At 44.1% G+C, this 21,539-nt stretch overlaps 1 protein-coding gene across 3 annotated transcripts in view; it reads right to left on the bottom strand.

Annotated features, from left to right (window-relative positions):
- GRHL2 (grainyhead like transcription factor 2) overlaps positions 1 to 21,539 on the bottom strand; it is a 170,802-nt gene that overhangs the window by 2,828 nt on the left and 146,435 nt on the right. For 2 of the 3 annotated variants that reach the window (XM_039233823.1, XM_039233825.1), the window contains exons 13-14: positions 14,791 to 14,885; positions 10,656 to 10,741 (exon numbers count right to left, since the gene is read on the bottom strand). In XM_039233823.1, the coding sequence (XP_039089754.1) occupies positions 10,656 to 10,741; positions 14,791 to 14,885 (181 nt within the window). The remainder of the gene's footprint in view (positions 1 to 10,655; positions 10,742 to 14,790; positions 14,886 to 21,539) is intronic. The other variant, XM_039233824.1, reaches the window with a different exon arrangement.

Genomic DNA, 21,539 nt, shown 5'->3' with positions numbered 1-21,539 from the left:
GATGAAGGTATCATCTCAGATCAGTCAGAAAGAAAATGGACACCAGCCATGATGTTAGATTAAATAAGTAGCCACACAGAAAAAATCCAACGGGTTAAGCTGGAGCCCTTCTCTACTTCTGACATCGAAATAAATTTCAGATAGAGCAAAGATTCACATCTGAAGGCTGAAACCATAAAAGTATCAGAAGAAACCATGGGTCAGTTCTTTGTATTGATGCCATCTTCAAGGAAGGAAGATCATCCCAATGAAGATATAAAACCTGAAGAAACAAGGTCAAAAGGCTGATCAAACAACAGAGAATCACAAATACCAGTAGAGCAAAACCACCATAAAAAACTAAAGACAAACAACATACTTTGAAACTTTTCTTGTCACACAAACAACAGGAAACCGACTTCCTTAAGTCCGAAAGAAGTACTGCAAATCCAGGAAAAGTCCAATTCCATGGGAAAGGGAAGAACACAACGTGGAGAGGTAACTCATGAAGAAAAACACAAGGGTACAGTAAGGAAATAGAAAAATGTCCCACCTTACTCCTCATTTTAAAATTTCAAATTAAACCAGTAGGATGTTACTTTTATGTTATCAGATTCACAAAAACTAAAAGAATAGTAACATGGTGCCAGCCGGAACGTGAAAAACATCAACTCTCGTATTCCATAGACGGAGAATAAAATGCTCAAACTTTTTGGAGGGAAATTTAGAAGCAGCTCTTAAAGTTTAAAAAGCATATATCCCTTGAACATACATTGCACAGGTGGTAACTTGGTCTATGGAAATACACTCAGATGTATGCAAAGCTTTTCAAACCATTATTGTTCCTAATAGAGAAAATTGTACATAACAAACACTCATTAAGCACGTTTTGGTATCTTCACGGTTGAAAGCCATAAAGTCATTTAAAAATGTGGCAAGCCTATATGAAAAATAAAGTCCTTAACACACGAAGGAGGAAAAGCCAACAAACTGTAATACGATACGTATGGTGTGACCCCATCCATATTTCTAAAAAAATAAGTATGTAAGGAAATAGAAAATATGTGAAGGACATGCCAGTCTGTTAACAGTGGCCACCTTGGGAGAACGGACAGAACACGGAGATTCTTTTACTTTTCACTTTGTACCATTCTGTAGTTGGGTTTCTTCCTCCCTTTTTACAATGATTATGATTCACTTTTACAAATATAAAGTAATCAGAGTTTGGAGACAGATTCTGGAGAGACCTACCCGAAATGCCTGTCATGCCTTCCCTGTCCCAAATCCAATCCACCAGCCTCTTCTGAGCCCCGCGGCTGGGGGAAGGTGGGCGCTCACAGCCAGCTGGGGTAAGTGAGGTCCGGGACAGGGATGACTGGGCAGTGGAGCCCAGGGGCTCTGAAAAGAGGCTGAGGAGCCCTAGGGCACAGGTGGACAGCTCTGGATCCCCAGAAGAGGTTATCCCACAGACAACTATATAGTCCCACCTTTTACCCCTCCCCCTGCACAGGAAGGACTCCTCACCCCCAGAATAAGCCCAGAAGGGCAGAACAGATGGGCCGAAGGCTGAGGGCAACAGGAACCGGGGAAACCAGTGGCCCACCGGCCACGTCACTGCTCCATCACTGATCCAACTGCCCTGTCCCTACAACTGAACTGAAATGTGCCCGGTATGTAAAATAACATGGGCCGGGGGCAGCGAGGAGAATGGACAGTGCTTGCTTTGTAGGCATCCATTTGAACAGGACATAAGAAAACAGTTATGAAGATTGCATGCACACATGTACAATTCTGGTCCAAAAATATGATTGTTGAACTAAAACATTTAAATTTTTTAAAATTTTCATTTATTTTACATTTATTTATTTCTGACAGAGAGAGACAGAGCAAGAGTGGGGGAGGGTCAGAGAGAGAGAGAGAGAGATACACAGAATCCGAAGCAGGCTCCAGGCTCTGAGCTGTCAGCAGAGAGCCCGATGCAGGGCTCGAACTCACAAACTGTGAGATCGTGACCTGAGCCGAAATTGGATGCTTAACTGACGGAGTCACCCAGTCGCCCCTGAACTAAAAACATTTTAAAGTTCAGTAAATGAATTGAAGGACTAGTGGTCAATACCGCAAACCAATAGTATGAGGAAAGATCAATTCGAAAAACAATTTCAAAGTGCAGAGCAAAGGGGCGCCTGGGTAGCTCTGTCGGTTAAGCATCCGACTTCGGCTCAGGTCATGATCTCGCAGGTTGTGGTTTCGAGCCCCGCATCAGGTTCTGTGCAGATAGCTAAGAGCCTGGGGCCTGTTTCAGATTCTGTGTCTCCCTCTCTCTCTGACCCTCCCCCACTCATGCTCTGTCTCTCTCTGTCTCAAAAATAAATAAACCATTAAAAAAATTCAAAGTCCAAAGACATAGAGCATAGAAAGATACGAAAAACAAAACAAAACAAAAAACAAAGAGGGATTTGAAGAATAGAGGGAGGCCACACAAGATGTGAATATCCAGGGTCCCAGGCAGAGAAGAAGGAACTGATGGAGAAGAGGAAACAATTAAATAATAGAAGAAAGACCCGTGGTTTTGGACAAAAGGGGGCTCCTGAACCCAGGAGAGATCAACGAGGAAAGACTCATGCATCTGGCCATTCTGAAAAGTGCCAGATCGCCAAAGGGTAATAAAAACATTCTGAAACCTTTCAGAACAAGTTACCACCCCCACTCCCTCCCCCCACAAAAGAGAATAGAAGAATAAACATGGCTTCGGTCTTCCCATCTACAGCCCTAGAAACCAAAGGATAGTGCCGTAACCTCCATAGACTACTGTAAATAAGAACTTCACCCCAAGAATCCTGGACACCAACAAGCTATGCCTCAGGCATCAGGGTGAAAACAAAGGGTATCGAGGAAATGTAAGGGTTCAGAGAACATTTCACCCAAATACGCCAGGAGGAGCATATTCACAAAAGAACGTTATCTAAACAGAAAATGCATCAGAAGGGAGACATCAGCCAGGAGAAGGGGGAAGACAAGCAACTAGCCTTGTGTCATAAATAAATCTTTAAATGTATACAGGGGGGCCTGGGTGGCTCAGTCGGTTAGGCGTCCAACTTTGGCTCCGATCAAGATCTCACCGTTCCTGGGTTTGAGTCCCGCGTCAGGCTCTGTGCTGACAGCTCAGTCTGGAGCCTGCTTCAGATTCTGTGTCTCCCTCTCTCTCTGCCCCTCCCCTGCTCACACTCTGTCTCTGTCTCTATCTTTGTCTCTAACTCAAAACCAAATAAACATAAAGAATTTTCTTAATGTATACTGACTCTACATATACCCTCTCTCCATCTATATTATATTGTTATATACGTAACTACAGATACACAGTTATCTATCAGTGTATAACTGTGTGTGGGTGTTTACATATGTGGAATGCAGATGCAAAATAATTGCCAAATACAGATTCTCAAAGTAAAAAGGACATAATAAAGGGAGAAATCTCATGGTTTGCTAGAGAGAGAGCATCAAAGTATCTCAGCAACCCCAAGAAGTCGGGAGTTTGTGGGGACGGTGGGGTGGGCACCCCGACACACTCAGGCTAAGTGAGACAAGAAAGCGGCAGGAGAGGGAGAGACCAAGCTCCCACAGCCTCGCCTCGTGGTGGGGGGAGCTACACAGTGTTGGTGCAAAAAATAGCTGGCATTTCATCCTTCAAGTCACAGAGAAATAGGGGCGCCTGGGTGGCTCAGTCAGTTAAGTGTCCGACTTTGGCTCAGGTCATGATCTCACAGTTTGTGGGTTCGAGCCCCGTGTCGGGCTCTGTGCTGACAGCTCAGAGCCTGGAGCCTGCTTCTGATTCTGTGTCTCCCCCTCTCTCTCTGACCCTCCCCTGCTCATGCTGTCTCTCTCTCTCTCAGAAATAAATAAAAACATTTAAAAAAACATTTTAAAAAAATCACAGAGAAATAAGGAGGAAGGCTGAAATAACTGAGGAAAAGTAAAGAATAACTTTCTGGAAAAGGTGGAAAACAGCATGCTAATCCATCTGCCAAGCGAAAGAGACAGCAAGGGGAAACTGCAAAGTAAAATCAATAATAACAAAAAAGTAATACTGAAGAAAGAAAATACAGCCTATCAGTCATTATACCAAATGACAACAAACTGCCTTTTTCCACGGAAAGCCAGAGTGTCAGAGTAGCGAAAAAAGAAGTTAAAAGAAGGATGAGAAAGAAAGAGAACCAGCTGGATGTTTAGCAGGAAAACACTTAGCAGAGGCAAGGACTAAAGAGGGGAAGGCAGGAGGAGGGAGGAGGGCGCAGCAAACAAAGGAGAGCAGGGGCGAGGACATTCGTGTGAGACAAGGCGGGGTGAGCATTAAGGCTGAGGAGGTTAGCATGGGGACTGTGCAATGATAAAAAAACAACACAATGTAGGAAAAGGTGTCGCAACTGTAAAACTTCAGGCCCCCGACAGCACTGAGCACAAATTACAGGTGTCAGGCAGACCTGAAAGAAAAACAATTACAGTGGGAGACGCAGCACACGAAGAAGTCCGCGACTGTAAGAGTACAGGAGTCTCCGTATCCCCAGTGTGCCTTTAGTGCTGGGCACACCTAAGGCAAATAAGAACAACGGAGCACTAGAATCGCTACACTAGATTTAAGATTTTATATAGACACGCACATCTCCTAGAGAAAATCTGTCATGTGTTGGGTCACAAAGATAAGCCAAATCACATCAGAATTCAGTAACATTGGAAATACAAAATTTAAAGTTGCCAGAAATGCTTAATTATTTGGAAGTACGGCGGTCCCCCCCGCCCCCTTCTCCCTGGGAGATACACTCCACCACCCCCCAGTGGATGCCTGACCCCTCAGACAGTACCAAGGCCTATACACCATCTTTTTGTCCTACACATACATATCGATGAGAAAGGTTAATCTATAAATTAGGCACAGTAAGAGATTAGTTAACTAATAATAAAATAGAAACATTATTATAATATGCTGTGATAAAAGTTAGGTGCGTATGGTCTTTCTCTCAAAATATCTTACTGTGCCGGATGCACTCTTCTTGTGATGATGTGAGATGCCTAAATGATGAGATGAAGTGACATGAGTGAGTGTCATGCTATTGACCCTCTGAAGATCATCAGGAGAATCATCTGCCTCCGGAATGTGTCTGACCACAGGTAAGTGACCCCGTGGAAGGCTGTGGGAAACTAGGAATAAGGGGGACCCCAGAGCCCTGGCTGTGTAACAGCTCAGCATCCCTTCCTCAGACTCTCCAGTTCCTTTAGCAACTATTTGGGAAGACGCTATGTTATAGCTCTCTAAAGAAATTCTAATAGCAGCACGTTTCTTTGAGCATCTTCGTGCTATTTCCAAATGGGGTGAGATACTCTGAATAAGGTAGGATTGACACAGATTTTGTCACTCCTCTCCAGGCTCACTATTGTCGCCCTTTGGAAGAATTTCTACTTCCTTCTTCTCTTCTTCCCAAGCCTGGCACCTGCCTATTTGCCGGGTCCTGGTTTCACACCTGCACATGCCCATCGAAAGAGAAACACTGGTTGTGTGCTGGTTCCGCGCCCAGAGGAGAGCGCTGGGAGTGGAACCTTGCTGAAGGACAGAGATGTGACCATTTTTCAGGAGGGAGCTCACTGTGGCCCCCACCCCTTGGGGCTCTACACCCACCCAGTTAACAAAGCAGGTGCACAGAACTAATGCTGGAGGAGCAAGTCGCCTGAGCATCATTCCTGAGCCGCCGCCTCCTGAGCACTTCCTGGTTGGTCTAAACCAGAGCTTCCTAACTCAGAGTATGCACATGAGCTGGGGTAGGAAAGCCTACATCTTTATTTTCACTAACCTTGAACTGTAATTTAGCCTTCCCTTCAGTTAGGAACATACAGTAGTCTTAGCAGTACCTATTTTTTGTTACCAATGGAAATCACACTTATTTTCATGTCCTATTAAAATTACTGCAGATATCTCAAAATATCAATTACATTCATCCATCAGACTTCAAATGTACAGTAGTTATTAGTCCCGCCCATAGATGATATTAATGCATGAATAAGGAGCGCATATATTCCTCTAGCACAAAGGTTTTTCATTAACGACCTCAATGTTATCAATATAATTGGTTTCCTTTGTAATCCTGTTTTTTATTTTGTACATTGAAAAACATTATTCAGAGCAGGGTCCATAGACTACAGCACACTCCCAAAGACATGCACAGCACAAAAAGGATATGCACTCTGTACATGGGAACTTGCTGTCTGCTGGACCATGTGTTATATGTACCTGCTTATTATTCTGACTTGCTTGGCCTGAGTTTGTCTTTTTAACTTTGGTTGGTGTCATTTGGAACTTCTTTTAAAAATAAAATAGGAATATTTTCCTATCCAACATCATCAGACTCCTATCTGTAAGTTCCTGTCTTCTGAAAGACAAATAAATAAATAAATAAATAAATAAATAAATAAACATTAAAAAAAAAAAGAATCTGGCAGTCTGGTTTCAGATTCTGAACTCTTAAGAGAAAATGGGCATACGTGAGACTGAAGGGCAAATGTCTGCCCTCTGCGCGGCTGTCACGGGCAAAAGGAGAGGCACGCCATGCAGATGCCGCATCCTCTGCCTCCGCACCAGGCGAGGAAGTGTGTTTTGGCAAAGTCAGAACCCTGGAAAGAAGTGGGACTGTGCAGGATATCATGTGGAAGAAGCTGGCCATCTGTCAGCGTGAGATATAGAAGGATTCCTTTTGCCCAGGACCTGGATGATAGCACCCCTGAACCCTCCTCCCTATGTATGTAAAATACATGCTGCATGATAGTGCTCTCGAACGGGAGAGTTAGTAAGAGTGCTTGCTTTTTAATTTGTGCTTTTCAATTTACCTAAAATGATGATCCTTTTTTAAAAACATTTTTTTTAAGTGTTTATTTGTTTTTGAGAGAGAGAGACAGACAGACAGAGCATGAGTGGGGGAGGAGCAGAGAGAGAGGGAGACACAGAATCGAAGCAGGCTCCAGTCTCTGAGCTGTCAGGACAGAACTCACGAACCTGAGATCATGATTTGAGCCAAAGTCGGTCGCTTAACTGACTGAGCCACCCAGGCACCCTGCAATGATCCACTTCTATACTTTAAAAAAACCCATCATTAATATTTTTAAAGACCCCAAAACCTTCCTTTACACCCAGGAGGATTCTAGGTCTCAGACGTATCTTATCAATGTGTTATTGGTTGTCTGGTGACTTGTAATTTTTAGACTTTTACTTTGTGCAGCATTATCTTTGCCCCAGAACCTGAGGGATGTGACAGAACTTAGAGATTTCCACTGGTTTCCAGCAACGTAGGACTCAGTCTGCCTTGTCTAGAAGCATCCAGCAAGAAGCCTGCTCCGGAAGCCGATGACTTCTATTTGGGGTTATAAACCATTCAGTCGGGGCTCTAAGAAACACATTTAAAAAGGAGGAGACTCTTGCTTGCAATCACTTCCTTGGTGGCTGCATTTGACCCATCAAGGGAATCAGAGAGTAATGCCTTTACCTCCATACATGAACAATTCAGTTGAATTGAAGAGGGCGTCACGGGGTCCATGAACAACCTCTTTCCTTGTGTGCATCAGCCGGGGGCACAACAGAGAACATCCCTATGCCTTTCTCTAGCCTTTTTGGCTTGGAGAAATCTCAGTCTGCCTTCCTACCCTGTAATACTTACAGTCATCCCTATCTATCATCTCTATCTATCTATCTATCATCTATCTAACTAATCTATCATCTATCCATCATCTAGCTATAGAGTATTTCTATGTGCTACTTTTAGGTGCCATGTATGTGACCTCATTTAACCTTCACAACAACCCTACATCTCATTTTATATCATTATCCTCATAATGATAGCCCACATCATTATTATTCTCATTTTAACAATTATGAAACTAGGGACACAGAGGTTGAGTAACTTGCCCAAAATCACATCACTTAAAGGTGTCAGAGCCAGGATTTGAACCTGACTGTGTGGGGTCAACTCCTACACGTAGTACTTTTCACTTGAAGGTTTATTATTGCCTCATTGTCTTTCCTTTAGCTCTTGTGAGCTGTGACTTGGAAAGTTTACTCTTCTTGAAATACCTTTTCATATGTGGACACCACTCTAATTGGACACAAGCTGCTCAAGGGCTTGAGTTGGCCTCACCCCTCTGTGGAGCTATCAGCCCTCAGGAGACCCCCTTTCTGGGCCGCAGTCTCCACCTCTGTAAGTTGGTGATGATGACACTTTGGGGTATTGCAAGGACCAAATAAAGCAATGTATGTGAAATCTGGCTACCCACAGCCCTCAGCATGGTGGCCCATCTATAGTAGGTGCTCGGTTCCATCAAATATTTATGCTCAAGGATCTGGGGATACACAGAAGACACAAAGTCCCTGTGCTCATGAGCTTTACACTCTAATGGGGAGGAGAGAAAAAAATAAATGTCTAGCAAATTGTTAAATATGTCAAGTGGTGATCTGTGCGATGGTAAAACAACAGATGGTAAGGGAATAGCAATAGAAAAGCCATTCCTGTAGGTCGTATGGCCAGACCCAGGTCAGTCAGGGCCACGTGAGCAGAAACCTGAAGGACATAAGAGAGTGAACCTTCAGATCATGATCTCATGGTCTTGTGAGTTCGAGCCCCACGTGGGCTCTGTGCTGACAGCATGGAATGTGCTTGAGATCCTCCCTCTTTCTCTGCTCTTCCCCTGCTCGCACTCTCTCTCTCAAAATAAATAAATGAACTTAAAAATAAAAAAAATAGAGAGAGATAGTGAGCCTTGTCCATACAAAGGAAGAACACTCCTGACAGAAGGAGCAACAGGTACGAAGGCCCTGAGGTGTGAGTAAGCCTTAGTGGGCTCAGGGACTATCAAGGAGGCTACAGCAGCTGAAGATTCATTTGTAGGAGGATTAGGTAAAATCACTTAGAAAGACCAAAAAAACTTGGAAAATTCATGTCCACTCCACTATACCATCATCATCACCAAATCTCTGTAATCAAGTTTAAAACCTAATTATAAGAATAAAGAAGCCAAAGTAAATCACCAAAGTTCCATGGGTGCCTTAGCTGACATGATACCAAACATGCAGAAGAAAAGAGCAGTATTCTATTTTATCCAAATGACACCAAGTATGGGGACATTCAGTAACATCTGCTGACAGAGAACTATTTATTTCTATCCAGATGTCTATGTCTGGGTGGATAATGATATGGCATTGAAATGAAGGTATGGGAAGTTCAGGACCAGTAAAAGAAAAAGAATTATCCAGTCCTGAAGACAAGTGACCCAATCTGACAGAGATTAAACAATAATTCCGCTCTTCTTCGTTGTGATCAAGAGTTCTTTCTAAGATAGTGAGAGGTCCAGGGTAGTACAAACAAAACAATTCTCCAAAGTAGGCATTGTCCACATTATAGGAGGAAGGAAACGAAAGATTCTGAGTGCTATTTTGCAAGACTGCACAGTCTTGATTGGAGCCTAGTCACTGATGTTTGCCAACCATTCTTCTCTCTGCGTGGACCACTCTCCTCAAACCCCCAGCCAAGCAAAGCCAAGAAGGTGTAATGAATTCCCCCAAGAGAGATCAAAAGTTCGCCTCCACTGTGGTAGGGGATGGGTTGGCAGAGGTTACTCAGTGGGTGAAAACAAAAGCTCAAATAAAAACTTGCACGTGAATGTTCACAGCAGCACCATTCCAAACAGCCAGAGGGTGGAAAACCTCCAAAAATCTATTAGCCGATGAATTTGGGAAAACACAATATGGTATATCCATACAGTGGAATATTATTCAGCCATAAAAAAGAATCCAGTACCAACTATACACCATGTTTGGAACATTAAGCTGAGTGAGAAAAACCAGCCACAAGAGACCACACGTAGGGGTCCCGTCCTATACATTTTAACATTTTGCCTCACAGCCCAAGATGCTGTTCCAATGTAGTGGTTTTGCAGACCCACAAATGACTTGGGACTATCCCTTGGCAGTGTCTCCATTGCCATCGAAAGCCCCGATCTTCTACAACATCGTTGTTCCAACAACAACAAAAACAAGGTGGCAGTGAGAAATCATTTTCAAGGTAGAGTCATATTAAAGTCCTATTCAGATGGAAAAAATATAAAATAACTTCCTGAGCCCAGATCCCACCATGATAGACTAAATTAGAGAGGAGAAGGGAGGGAGGGACTTCAGATTATCTCTTATCTCAGATATATATATATACACACACACATATATACATGTATATATATATGGGGTTTTTTCTTAATCAAAAGGGATCATATTTTTATTTTGGATTTCACTATCACAACTAGCAACACACTTCCTAATTTTTTTTGTTCTATGCATACTTGGAAGTTAAACGTACCTAATTTGGTTTGTGCAGAGACAAATGGAAACTCCCAGATTAACCTTCCTCTACGGCATCTTACTCTGATCAGCTTTAAGTTGACAGGGAATTTGCAGTTTGTCTAAAGTTTCCTTCTGCTTAGGACGCTAAGAGGCCACAACAGTGGTGGAGAGCAGATCAGTGTTTCCATAAATCTGGGTTTTTTCTTTATAAAGCTCACTCTGGGGCCATCTGGAAGGCTGCATTTTAAGGAACTGACTCCAGCTCAGGGGAACACAGGCAGGTTTCCCAGAGGCTGAAAGGGCCCCTGCTTACCGCTTCCATCAGGCCCTTCACCGTCGGGGATTTCAACATCAAAGCGTCGAACACGTCGTCCGTCTCCTTCCGCACGTACAAAAGCACTGAAAGAGAAACAGAGGTGAGGCAGTGACTCAGGAGCCCACACAGCTGCCGCCACTGCAGGCTGCTTCCTGTCACACATGTGCCAGAGGCTGACAGTATCTGTGAGGCCACAGACCCAGGACCCAGACGACCCCTACAAGGGTGACGGACGCACCTCCACAGACGACCAGCAGTGGGGGCCAAAGGGGCCCCTTGATGGGGTAAACTGACAACCAGGCTACACTTAAGGGGCGGTGACGCTGTCCCACACTGTTCACAGTGCAATTTCTCCAGGCAGGTCCACGATACATCTCCTTCTGTGACCTCTGTCTCCTGAGGTCATTCGACCTTATTCTTTTGATCATTCGACACATATTGTAAATACCCAGAGGCTGTGTGCTAGGCACTGAGGCTGCAGCCATGAATTAAGGCAGGTCTGCCCTTAAGGAATCTGTAGTCACTTAGGCAGGCGGGTGTTCCTTAAATAAGCAGACAGCCATGTGGGGTTGGACGTTGGACGTGCTCAGAGGGAAAAAGGCATGAGAGAGGGCTTACAGGGGCCTGAGCTTCGCCCGAGGTGGGGCGGTGGGGAGAGAGGACAGGGAGGGCAACTCCAGGCACACAAACCAGCAGGTGCAAAGGCCCGGGTGGGAGCCAGTGCCTGTCAGAGGCAAGCTGAGGACCCAGAGTATGATGGGCCTGACTTTGACCCCAGTTCAGCCTGCTGTGGGGCCCTGGTCACTTATCCTCTCCAAGCGCTGGTTTTCCCTGGAAAATGGGGATAATAATATCTACCTTGTGGAGTTGCTGTGAGGGTGATATGAACAGCACCCATGTGGGGCACTTAGCACTGAGCCAGACAGAGAGTGAGCACCATGCCTCCCCGGCGCATCTCCCGAGAAAGCCCCTGTCGTGGCTCTAATGCCCTCAGTGGAGGGGAATGCAGCTTTGGGTTCCTTTCTCTATAATGGGAACAGTCTCAATTTGCTGATGCACAGACTAGGAGAGATGGTCGGGACCCCAGGAACCATTAAGGAATAGAAGACACTCTGCCACCAGACCCTTCCCTATGGCACCTACTCTGGGGTGGGGCCCAGAAACACTGGAAACCTAATTCAGATGTGACCCTTCAGACCCCTGAGCTGACTGCGCTTTCTCTCTCCTTCTTCCAGTGATGTGGTTTCTGGCTATAGCTTCAAGGGGAAAGACAAAGGCCAAGACGGAAGCCCCATGCACCTGGCCAATCCAGAAAGAGTGTACAGTCAAGAAACCGTGCTGAGGGGCACCTGGGTGGCTCCGACCGATGGTTAAGCGTCCGATGCCATGTCAGCTCAGGTCATGGTCTCATGGTTCATGAGTTCAAGCCCCACGTCGAGTGCTCCCCCTAGCTGCCCCTCCCATGCACTCTCTCAAAATAAAGAAATAAACTTTAAAAAAGAAACCCTGCTGAACCTCAGGACATAGTCAGATACCAACGGAGCTACAGTCACCACCAACCTGAAAGAATGAAGTTGGAGCCAGAAAATGAAACCAGCTCTAACTCAAACTCCTGCCCTTCTCCCAGCCCCTCCCCAGTTCCCAAGGACGTCATGAAAGCCGCTTGCTTTATAAAGGCAGAGTCTACACGGATGCGCATGGGCTCTGCCTACATTTTCTTTCTGCAGACCGCAGATGTTCAGTTGGTGCATGGCAAAAAAGAAAAAAAAAAAAAAAGAACCCTGAAGTATTGCAAAGTTTCTTCTCTTTACCAAGTATAAAAATAAACTACCAATTAAATAAACAGATTGAGCGTGTCTCCAAAGATTTCAAAACTTAGGGAAGGAATACTTGATAGTTTCCATTTCAGCTAAAATCATCTGGTGACCTAACAGCACCGTAAGAGGACTCAGTGTTACTGGCACACTACAGCCCCCCGCCCCCCCGGATACAACTGGATGAGGGAAATTAAATTTTAAAATATGGTGGCTGTGACAGTGAACCTTCTATAACTTCTTCCTGCAGCACCCAACAGAAAAATGTCATTTCCAGCAGGCGGACCCTAAGGAAACCCCAAATGTATTCTATGACAATGAGTACTGCTTCCATCGGCTTTACAAATGCCTTCTTTTAAAATCATTGTCTTTGAAATAGCATGGGCTCATACTCTTGCCCCAAGTGTCACCGTAAGGGGTTAAAGGCAGGATGGCAGCATGTTGCCGAGCTGTGGGAGAAACAGGGCCGCATGCCACCACCCCCCTGCTGGGCATGCTGATAGTCATACAAGGCATGCTGGGCTCAGAGCACCCCCAACAGCCCACCCGGGGTGTCCGCTTCAGTCACTGTGCATCTGAGACAGGACACTCAAATCATCAACTCCACTAATGACAGCAGTAACGACCGTCTTGCATCCCAGACACTACAGAGAGGCAGCGGGCCACAGCGGCAGGCTCCCATAGAGCCACCCAGAGAAGGAGCTACCGAGGCAGAACGACAAAGAATGGCACTGGTGATAATTACGATCATTTTCTCTCCTGGAGAACTTCCAAGGAATACACAATAGCAACCATCACTGACCCTGATTCCTCCTGTTTATTGAAGACCAGCTCCGACTGGAAGCTCCAGGCGAGGGACTCAGTAACTCCACTGTCCTGTTTCCAAAGAAAAGCCACTCCCAGGACATTTTCTCTATCACTGGTGGGTTGCAGCGCCCTCATGTGTCTCTACATTTTAGAGGTTTCGAAGGCCACAGACATGCTTTTTGTCACAGCCCAATGAAATTCCCAGCGGCAATTTTTGTACTGACTTCACAATCTCAAAATAATCAGAAAAACACATCCATTGGACTAGCCAGCACGCACTAAATATGGCTGGAAGCTACAATTACTTTCGCCTGTGGGATTCTTGGTTTCCAGATAATTCTGCCTTCATTCTGAAGTATGCGATATGAAAGGCATGCAGGGATGGAGCTCAAAATGCACTTGAACTTTTGACGGTAAGCCTGTGAAAGGTCCTTTAAACAGTCCTTTAAAGGTTTAAATGTTGCTAAGGTAATTATCACCACACAGGTATTTATGCTCTTTCCATTTTGAAACACTAATGACTTATTCACAATGAAGAGACGGTAACTAGATCCAGACCTAAGAATAAAACTCACAGCTGTAATAGTGAACAGGGTGCTTTACTATGTGCTAGGCACCTGAGTTAAGTGTTTTACATACATTAAAGTCTATCAGTCCTCACCGCGACTCTATGGGCAGGAACTCCCGTTTTCCAAATGAGGATTTGAAGGAGCAAAGGCTCTCCCCAAGGTCATAACAACTCTGACGGGCTGGGGAAGGCTACAGAGGGGAGGCTCTTGGCTATTATGCAAATCCCGTTACAGCAAATAGAAAAAAAATAAAATGTCTCATTAATAGACACCTCGGGCCTGTGTAGATGGTGAACATATTTAACCTGGGCCTGACTCACTGAAATTCCAGTCCTGTGTGTCTAAGGCTCTGGAAGCTCTTGGTATTGGCTACAGCAGGACATGGGGGGAGGGGGGACGGCCATTTCCCACGCCGCCCTCTTGCTCTAAGGAAGGCCAGTGAGTCACGTAGAGCATCGACATGCTGAACAAGACATGGACGCACTCGCCCTTTGTTTCTTACTCTGTTGATGAAAGCGGAGTAAGATCCTTGACCGAGAGAAAGCGAGTAAGTTGTGAGGTCAGAAAAGAGGCTCATTTATTTGTACGAGATTAATCGTTTGCATCTACAGAATGATTCTTATGAGATGCTATTGTCACATACGCAGCACAAGTTTCTTTTTAACCTCGGATCTCACTGCTGCCTGAGTCAGTATACTCATTACATTTCTCCCAAGGCAAAGGGCAGAGATGGTGCCCAGAAAGAAATGTTTGCTTACGGTGCTTAAAAGGACAGGACCGAAATGAAGGAAAAGACCGTGGACTTTCCTGTGTCGACAAACAATCCCCAGGCCAGCCCTGAACCACAGGGCCTGGGCGGGGCTGCACAGTCGTCTCTGTGAAGAGCCCCCACCCTTTGAGATGGGAGGGTGGGTAACCTTGGCAATGCCAGTGGGGAGATACCTCGCTTCATCCCTTCTTCTTTCATCTGCTTAGAAGGTGCTGGACCAAACTCCTCTTCCATGGGCCTGAACATCCGTTTGACAAGGACGCTGCTGCTGGAAAAGATGGGCAGAAACTGTTAAGTAAAGCAGGCAGGGGGCCACAAGAAAGGTTCATGTGTGTGTCTGGTGCTATCTTTTTCTTTTGTTTACACTATCCTTAGTTTTCCGCAACTGGATCCACTCAGCAACCTCCCTCCTCCCCTACAGGTCCCAAGCCATCTCTGTCCGGGGCAGAACATACATACCCGTGTCTTTAGGGTATGGACCAAAGACCTACTCCTCACTGCTGAGGATGGATCCACCAAGATGAGCCCTCTGGGTTTTGGCCACTCCATCCTGCACCTAACTCCCTTCCTGCTCAAAAGATCGAGGCTGGGGTGAGGAGAGCAGGAGTGAGCCCTGGGGTCTTGGTGATCTCCAAGTTATCAACCCCTCCCATCTAGCTAGGGCCTGAGTGTCCTGCACTTTCTTGCCAGCCCCTGAGGGCACAGTGGGGACCTCTGGAGATGGGACAGGCTCACCCCAGCTGGCTGTCAGTTCTGAGGCTGCCCTGACTTCCTGCTCTTCTATGGCTCCATCTGGTTGGAGCAGATGGGACTGCAGGGACGGAAGCTCTCTCAAGACCCAGACCTTGGCTGCCCAGCCCTTTCTGCCCTTTCGGGAGGGGGATTTCAGTGCTCCCTGGATCCTGTATGGTGCTGGGTCCCCACATGTCCCCACCGGAGCCAGTGCTGGTGCTTCTGCATTTCCTCCCAAAGTTCCTGTCCATGCTGGTCTAAGGGAGGGGAGAGCTCTGTGAGAGGAATGGATATTAGAAGGACAGCTGTCACTGAAGAGAAGTCAGTGATGCTGAGTACTGTGGGCTGCAGGTGTTTGCCCTCCCAAATTCATATGCTGAAGCCCCACTCTCCAGTAAGATGATATTCAGGGGCGGGGCCTTGAAAGGTAATTAACATGAAGGTGGAGCCCCTATGATGGGATTAACATCTTAATAAGAAAGAACAGCCATGCGAAGACACAGCAAGAAGAGGGCCATCTGTAAGCCAGAAGAGGGTTCTCACCAGACACCAACCGTACAGGCACCTGATCTCAGACGTCTAACGTCTAGCCTCCAGAACACACTTCTGTTGTTTAAGCCACCCGGTTTATGGTATTTTGTTATAGCATCAATACCAAACTTCGAAGATAATACAAACCCCTGATTCAAAGGCAACTCCCCATTGGCATCGCTGTCATTAAAAAGCTATTTATTGGTTCTCAAGTCAAGCCGAGGGGGTACAAAGAGGCCAAGGCACAAAAGTATGGATAGCTCAGTAAGTATTTCTATTAACTCTAATAGTTTAAACTATTAAGCCAACAATGCTTTAGTTTATCATCTTATACTCTAGGTGTCCCCAAAAGGCCTATCAATTTTTAAAAATAACTTCCCATTTTATAAAATACTTTTCATCTTCTTGGTCAATTAGGTCTCATGAACCTGTGTGAGCCAGCCAGGGCAAGGGTTAATCTTATCCCTATTTTAAAACTCAGGTTCAGTGTGCATAAGTACAGGGAGATGCAGCTAACAAGTAAAACAGACTGTTTAGAGAATGCAGCTTGGAGGGACAACTGATAAAGGTACTCGGTAAGTCTGAGGTGATGATGAGCGAAGGTATGGGAAATTGATATGAAGAGTTGACGTTCTCTTTTTTTCCCTAGTAAGTCAAATGGTGAACACAACTAGAGGGAAAACTCAAACTCAAGTCCCATTTCACATTAGTAATAAACTGTTAAGGCACTGTTCCCTCTGCCTTCACCTCACTCCATTATCATAAAAGCAGGTCATGTTATTCCATTGTCTTGGAAATGGAGTGACCATGACCTTGGGAACAGAAGATTAAAAGTCGAACCACACAGCTCCAGTCTGGTGATATTTAATAACAGGTACACAGCCTGAAATATCACCAGACATGCTCTCCTGCTGTGTGAGGGCTCCTAAACCAGTGATTTTCTTTCTCTCACCAAGCAAGATCTATTTATGTTTCTCCAGTTCTGCTGACTTTTGATAGCACCCAATTCTGAACCACGACAAACTCTGCCATCAAAATAACATCTTGGATAAACCACATGTCTCTTGGGAGTTCAGAAAAATGATGTTTCACACTTTCAAATCAATACACCCAACAGGAGTCAATCTAGTTTGTGTGGTCTGGATTCAAATGTTTCATTTATTTTCAAAGGCAAGAAAAGAGGGCCAGGTATGACAGACCAACTTAATAGGCGAAAAGACACAAATTCCAGGTCTCCTCATGCCTTGTCCAATTATACTGTATTGTACCACTGAAGGACCAGAGAAACAGGAGAAGGTGCTTTCTCTGACATCAACCTCTATCTCACTGGCAAATGTGTGGCTAATGTGTGGAGTGACGCCAAGTCTAGCAGCACACGAAGCCATCGCCTTGTGGGGTCAATCTCAGGGAAAGAAAGTCTCTGAGGTACAAACAAAGAACTGCTATGTCTCATTAGAAAATATTTGGGAAGGGGTTCAGGTCTGAGGCCTGGGCCTCTGGCCATACCTGCCAAACTGCGATGCATTAGCCATTTGCCCCTAGTGAGGCGGCAGAGAAATAAAGTGCAGAAATGAGTTGCAGCCACCACAGAGACGTGGTTTGTCTATTTCACTGCTTCTGGTCTATATGTGCTAATGACCATGTCTGCCTCAAATCAAATGAGCTTCCTCCCCTCAGAAAATAAGAGGAGGCCCTCTTATGTTCAAGTCCTGACAATGTCTCCCACAGTAGGGAGTAGGATCTCAATTGACTTCAATAACAAATTACTCGTTGGGTAATCATCCCCAAAGGACTTTAGTCAATACTAGTTTGGGGTAGTGACAGAACTTGTTGGACAGAATTAGCCACACAAACAAACAAAACCCACACATAGATTTCATAATGATTGCTGTAGTTACGAGCTCAGAAATGCCAAGTAAGAAATAACTAGGTCAGTAGGCCCCAGAATGATTATTTGAAGAGGAAACACAGATGTTCCTGTTTCTGATAAGATGCTGTGGCTTGTGGCAAGCCAATGTTCTAGCCAAGGACAATATGAAACTGTATAAAATTTAAAAAACGAACAGAAGACCTCTTGAAGGTACTGGACACTGCTGGTGGGATAGCCAGCGCTTCAGGAGCAGAGATTTCAGGGAAGAAAACACAGAGAGGTGAGCTGGTGATCAGTGAGCCACTGTCCCCTCAGAGCATTTGCCAGTTCTCAACTGGGAGCAGAGGGTGATAATCTGAGCAGAGGCATAAACACAGGGACAAAGGCACATACATAATCTTATGTGGCAATCTTATGGAGTAAGAGAAACAGAAATCGGTATTTGGTGCTGCAGAGAGATCTAGGGCTTATGGGAAAATTTCCAGAGAATAAGGAAGCACAGAGAAGTGAGCCGGACAATGTAGTATTCCTTCCGAGGTATTTGCCAAGTCCCTAAACTGCATGGGACAAGAGACTAAGATATTAAGCAGAAAACTCTTGGAAATTATAGAGGATGTTTGGGTAGTCTCCCCATGCTAAAGAGGCAAAAATTGGATTTCACACCCCACCAAGAAGGAAGGCCCATAGAAAGTTCCTCAGAGCTACAGTCTAGGAGTTAGGATGAATTAGAGGTAGTCTGAGGCTAATACAAACTGCAATCCAGCTTAGGGTCAGTTCTGCTCTGACTTGGGTATAGTGATCTGCATTCACTCTGGCTGTACACCAGAGGGCAAGGAAAACTTTCACAAGAGAAAAACATGATCATCCAGATCTTCCATCATTTTTACATGTTCATCATCCAACAAATGCTTATCAAATATACTAATAAACAGGAGCAAGGGAAAAACAGACAACAGAAATAGGCCCACAAAAAACACACTTCTAGCATATTATTATCTGAGTTACCAGATTTGAGCTTTAAAATAAATGTGATTATTGTGTTTATGAAAATAAATGATAAAACATAGAGAGCTGGACTCTATTAAAATAAAGAAACCCGGGGCGCCTGGGTGGCTTAGTCGGTTAAGTGCCCGATTTTCGCTTGGGTCATGATCTCGCGGTTCGTGGGTTCGAGCCCCGCATCGGGCTCTGTGCTGACTGCCAGCTCGGAGCCTGGAGCCTGTTTCAGTCTGTGACTACCTCTCTCTCTGACCCTCCCCTGTTCACGCTGTCTTCCTCTCTCCTAGAAATAAATAAAAACATTTAAAAAAATTAAAAAATAAAATAAAATAAAATAAAGAAACCAATTGAGTGGAAATCCTAGAACTAAAAAGGACAATCAATAATTGAAATTAAGAACTCAATAGATGAATATAACAGAGTTGAAAGTTAGATCAATAGAAAATATGCAGGCTGATGCTTGGTGAGCAAAGAAGATGGATGTTTGAGAAAAGCACATAAAAAGCTTAGGGATACAAGAAAAAGTTCTAATACACATTTAAAATCTCAAAAGAGTGGAGAGAGGAAACACAAAAGAAGCTCTATTTGAAGAGAGAAAAGCCAACAATGTTCCCAAATTGATGAAAAACATCAACCCACAGATTCAAGAAGTGCTATAAAACACCAAGCAGGAAAAAAGTAAAGAAAACCTCCATGTAGGAACTTCTTAATGAAAATGCCAGAAACATTTTAAAGCAGCCTCCTCAAACAATAAGAAAGGGAAGGAAGGAAAAGGGGAAGGAAGAAGGAAGGAAGTGAGGAAGCAAGGAAGGAAGGAAGGGAAGGATGGACACCTACATGTGAAATAGCAACAATAAGACAGACAAGTAACTTCTGGGAACTAAAACTGAAAGAAAGTAACTGACAACCTGGAATTTGGTATCTAGCAAAACTATCCTCCAAAAGTGACTGTGAAAGAAAAGCACTTACAACAAACAAACAACGAACAAACAATATGAGAGAATTCTTTGCCAAAAGCTCAACCACAACAAAAATATTAAACAGAATTCTTCAGGCACCAGGCAAAAAAACCCCAAGGCAAAACAGAGAAATCGAGGAAGAACTGAAGAGCAGTGGAAAGGGTAAATATAGGTTAAATTTATAAAAGGAGTTTTTAGTTTAAATCTTCTAGTTTGCAAAACAGTAAACTAGTATACAGGCATGAATAACTGGTACTTAATGTAAGAAACTGATGAAAATATATTAAATATTTTTTTAAAACTCCCCTTGCCTATCCAATACAGATTTGAGTACTACTGGGTGGGTTTTTTAATTCAATATCTAACAGTAAAAAATTAAAATACATCAATCAAAAAGCAGGCGAGCTTCTTACAACCACATATAGATCTGCCATTACCTTGAAATAAAAATTTTAATTAAAAACAGAGTTGAAAATGGGAGGCAACACAATAGTGGTCACTTGTGTAACTATTTCTAATGTTATGAGAATCAATCTGTGGCTTGGGATAACATTTCCAAGGACAATCTCATATATATGGATTTAAAAAAGCAGTATATCTCCACTTTGATGGTAATGGGAAAGAATTCCCTTGATAAACAGTGTGAGATGAGCTAAAACTTAACTTTAGATGAGAAAGACACTATGTCAAAAATGAATTATAAAGATCTGAAGAGGCATCTGTTTGACTCAGTTGGTTCGGGCTCTTGATCTCGGCTCAGGTCATGATCTGATGGTTCATGAGTTTGAGCCCTGTATCAGGCTCTGTGCTGACAGTGAAAAGCCTGTTGGGATTCTCTCTCTGCACCTACCCTGTTCACACACACACTCTCTCTCTCTCCCAAAATAAATAAACTTAAAAAATATTTTAATAAAAAAATAAAAATAGAATTTGAATAAAAATGTTTCATAAAATATGACAGATATTTCTAAATTATATGTTATTCTTTAAATGTAGGTTAATTAAATCAATACAGCAAGTATCAGTAATCTCCTCTTTGGGAAACTAAGGAAATTGTCCTCAATATTTTTTAAATTTATTTATTTACTTTGAAAGAGTGAGAGAGCGTGCACACAAGCACATGGGGGGGGGGGGGGCAGAGATAGGAGAGAAAGAGAATCCCAAGCAGGCTCATTGTCAGTGCAGAGCCTGACACAGGGCTCAATCTCATAAACTGTGAGGTCATGACCTGAGCCAAAATCAAGAGTTGGACACTTAACCAGCTAAGTCACCCAAGCGCCCCAATTGCCCTCTGCTTTTAATATCACCTTTATATTTATGTTTTTGTGGTAAAACAAAGCCTATCATGCCCTACATTTCATGGTTTGCTTAGCATCCCTTATCAAAGAGAACCTTATCAAAGAAAAGTACTCAGATCCCTGAGAAACTGCACCTTTAAAAGAAGTAGTGCAGGGGTGTCTGGGTGGCTCAGTTGGGTAAGCCTCTAACTCTTGATTTTGATTCAGGTCAGGATCTAGCCCCACCTTGGGCTTGGAGCTGGGCATGGAGCCTGCTTAAGATTCTCCCTCTCCCTCTGGCCCTCCCAGCTTGCGCACATGCTCGTGCTTTCCCTTTCTCTCCCTCCCTCTTTCTATCTCTCAAAAAAATAGTAGTGCAGAATTCCAGAAGAATTTTATTTTGTGCTGATGAACATAGGGTGATGACTTTTTAAATTTAATATTAAATGCAATCCCTGGTGATTGGTTAATAATCTTTAATTTTCCCCAAAAGCCAAAGGGTATTGAATTTTACCCAAAGCTTTTGCTTTCATGGGAGATGACTACCAGAATTG

The sequence above is a fragment of the Hyaena hyaena genome, unplaced genomic scaffold (assembly GCF_003009895.1).
Source record: "Hyaena hyaena isolate Hyena2069 unplaced genomic scaffold, ASM300989v1 scaffold_79, whole genome shotgun sequence".
Taxonomy (NCBI): Eukaryota; Metazoa; Chordata; class Mammalia; order Carnivora; family Hyaenidae; genus Hyaena; species Hyaena hyaena.
This window is presented reverse-complemented; position numbering and strand designations above follow the sequence as displayed.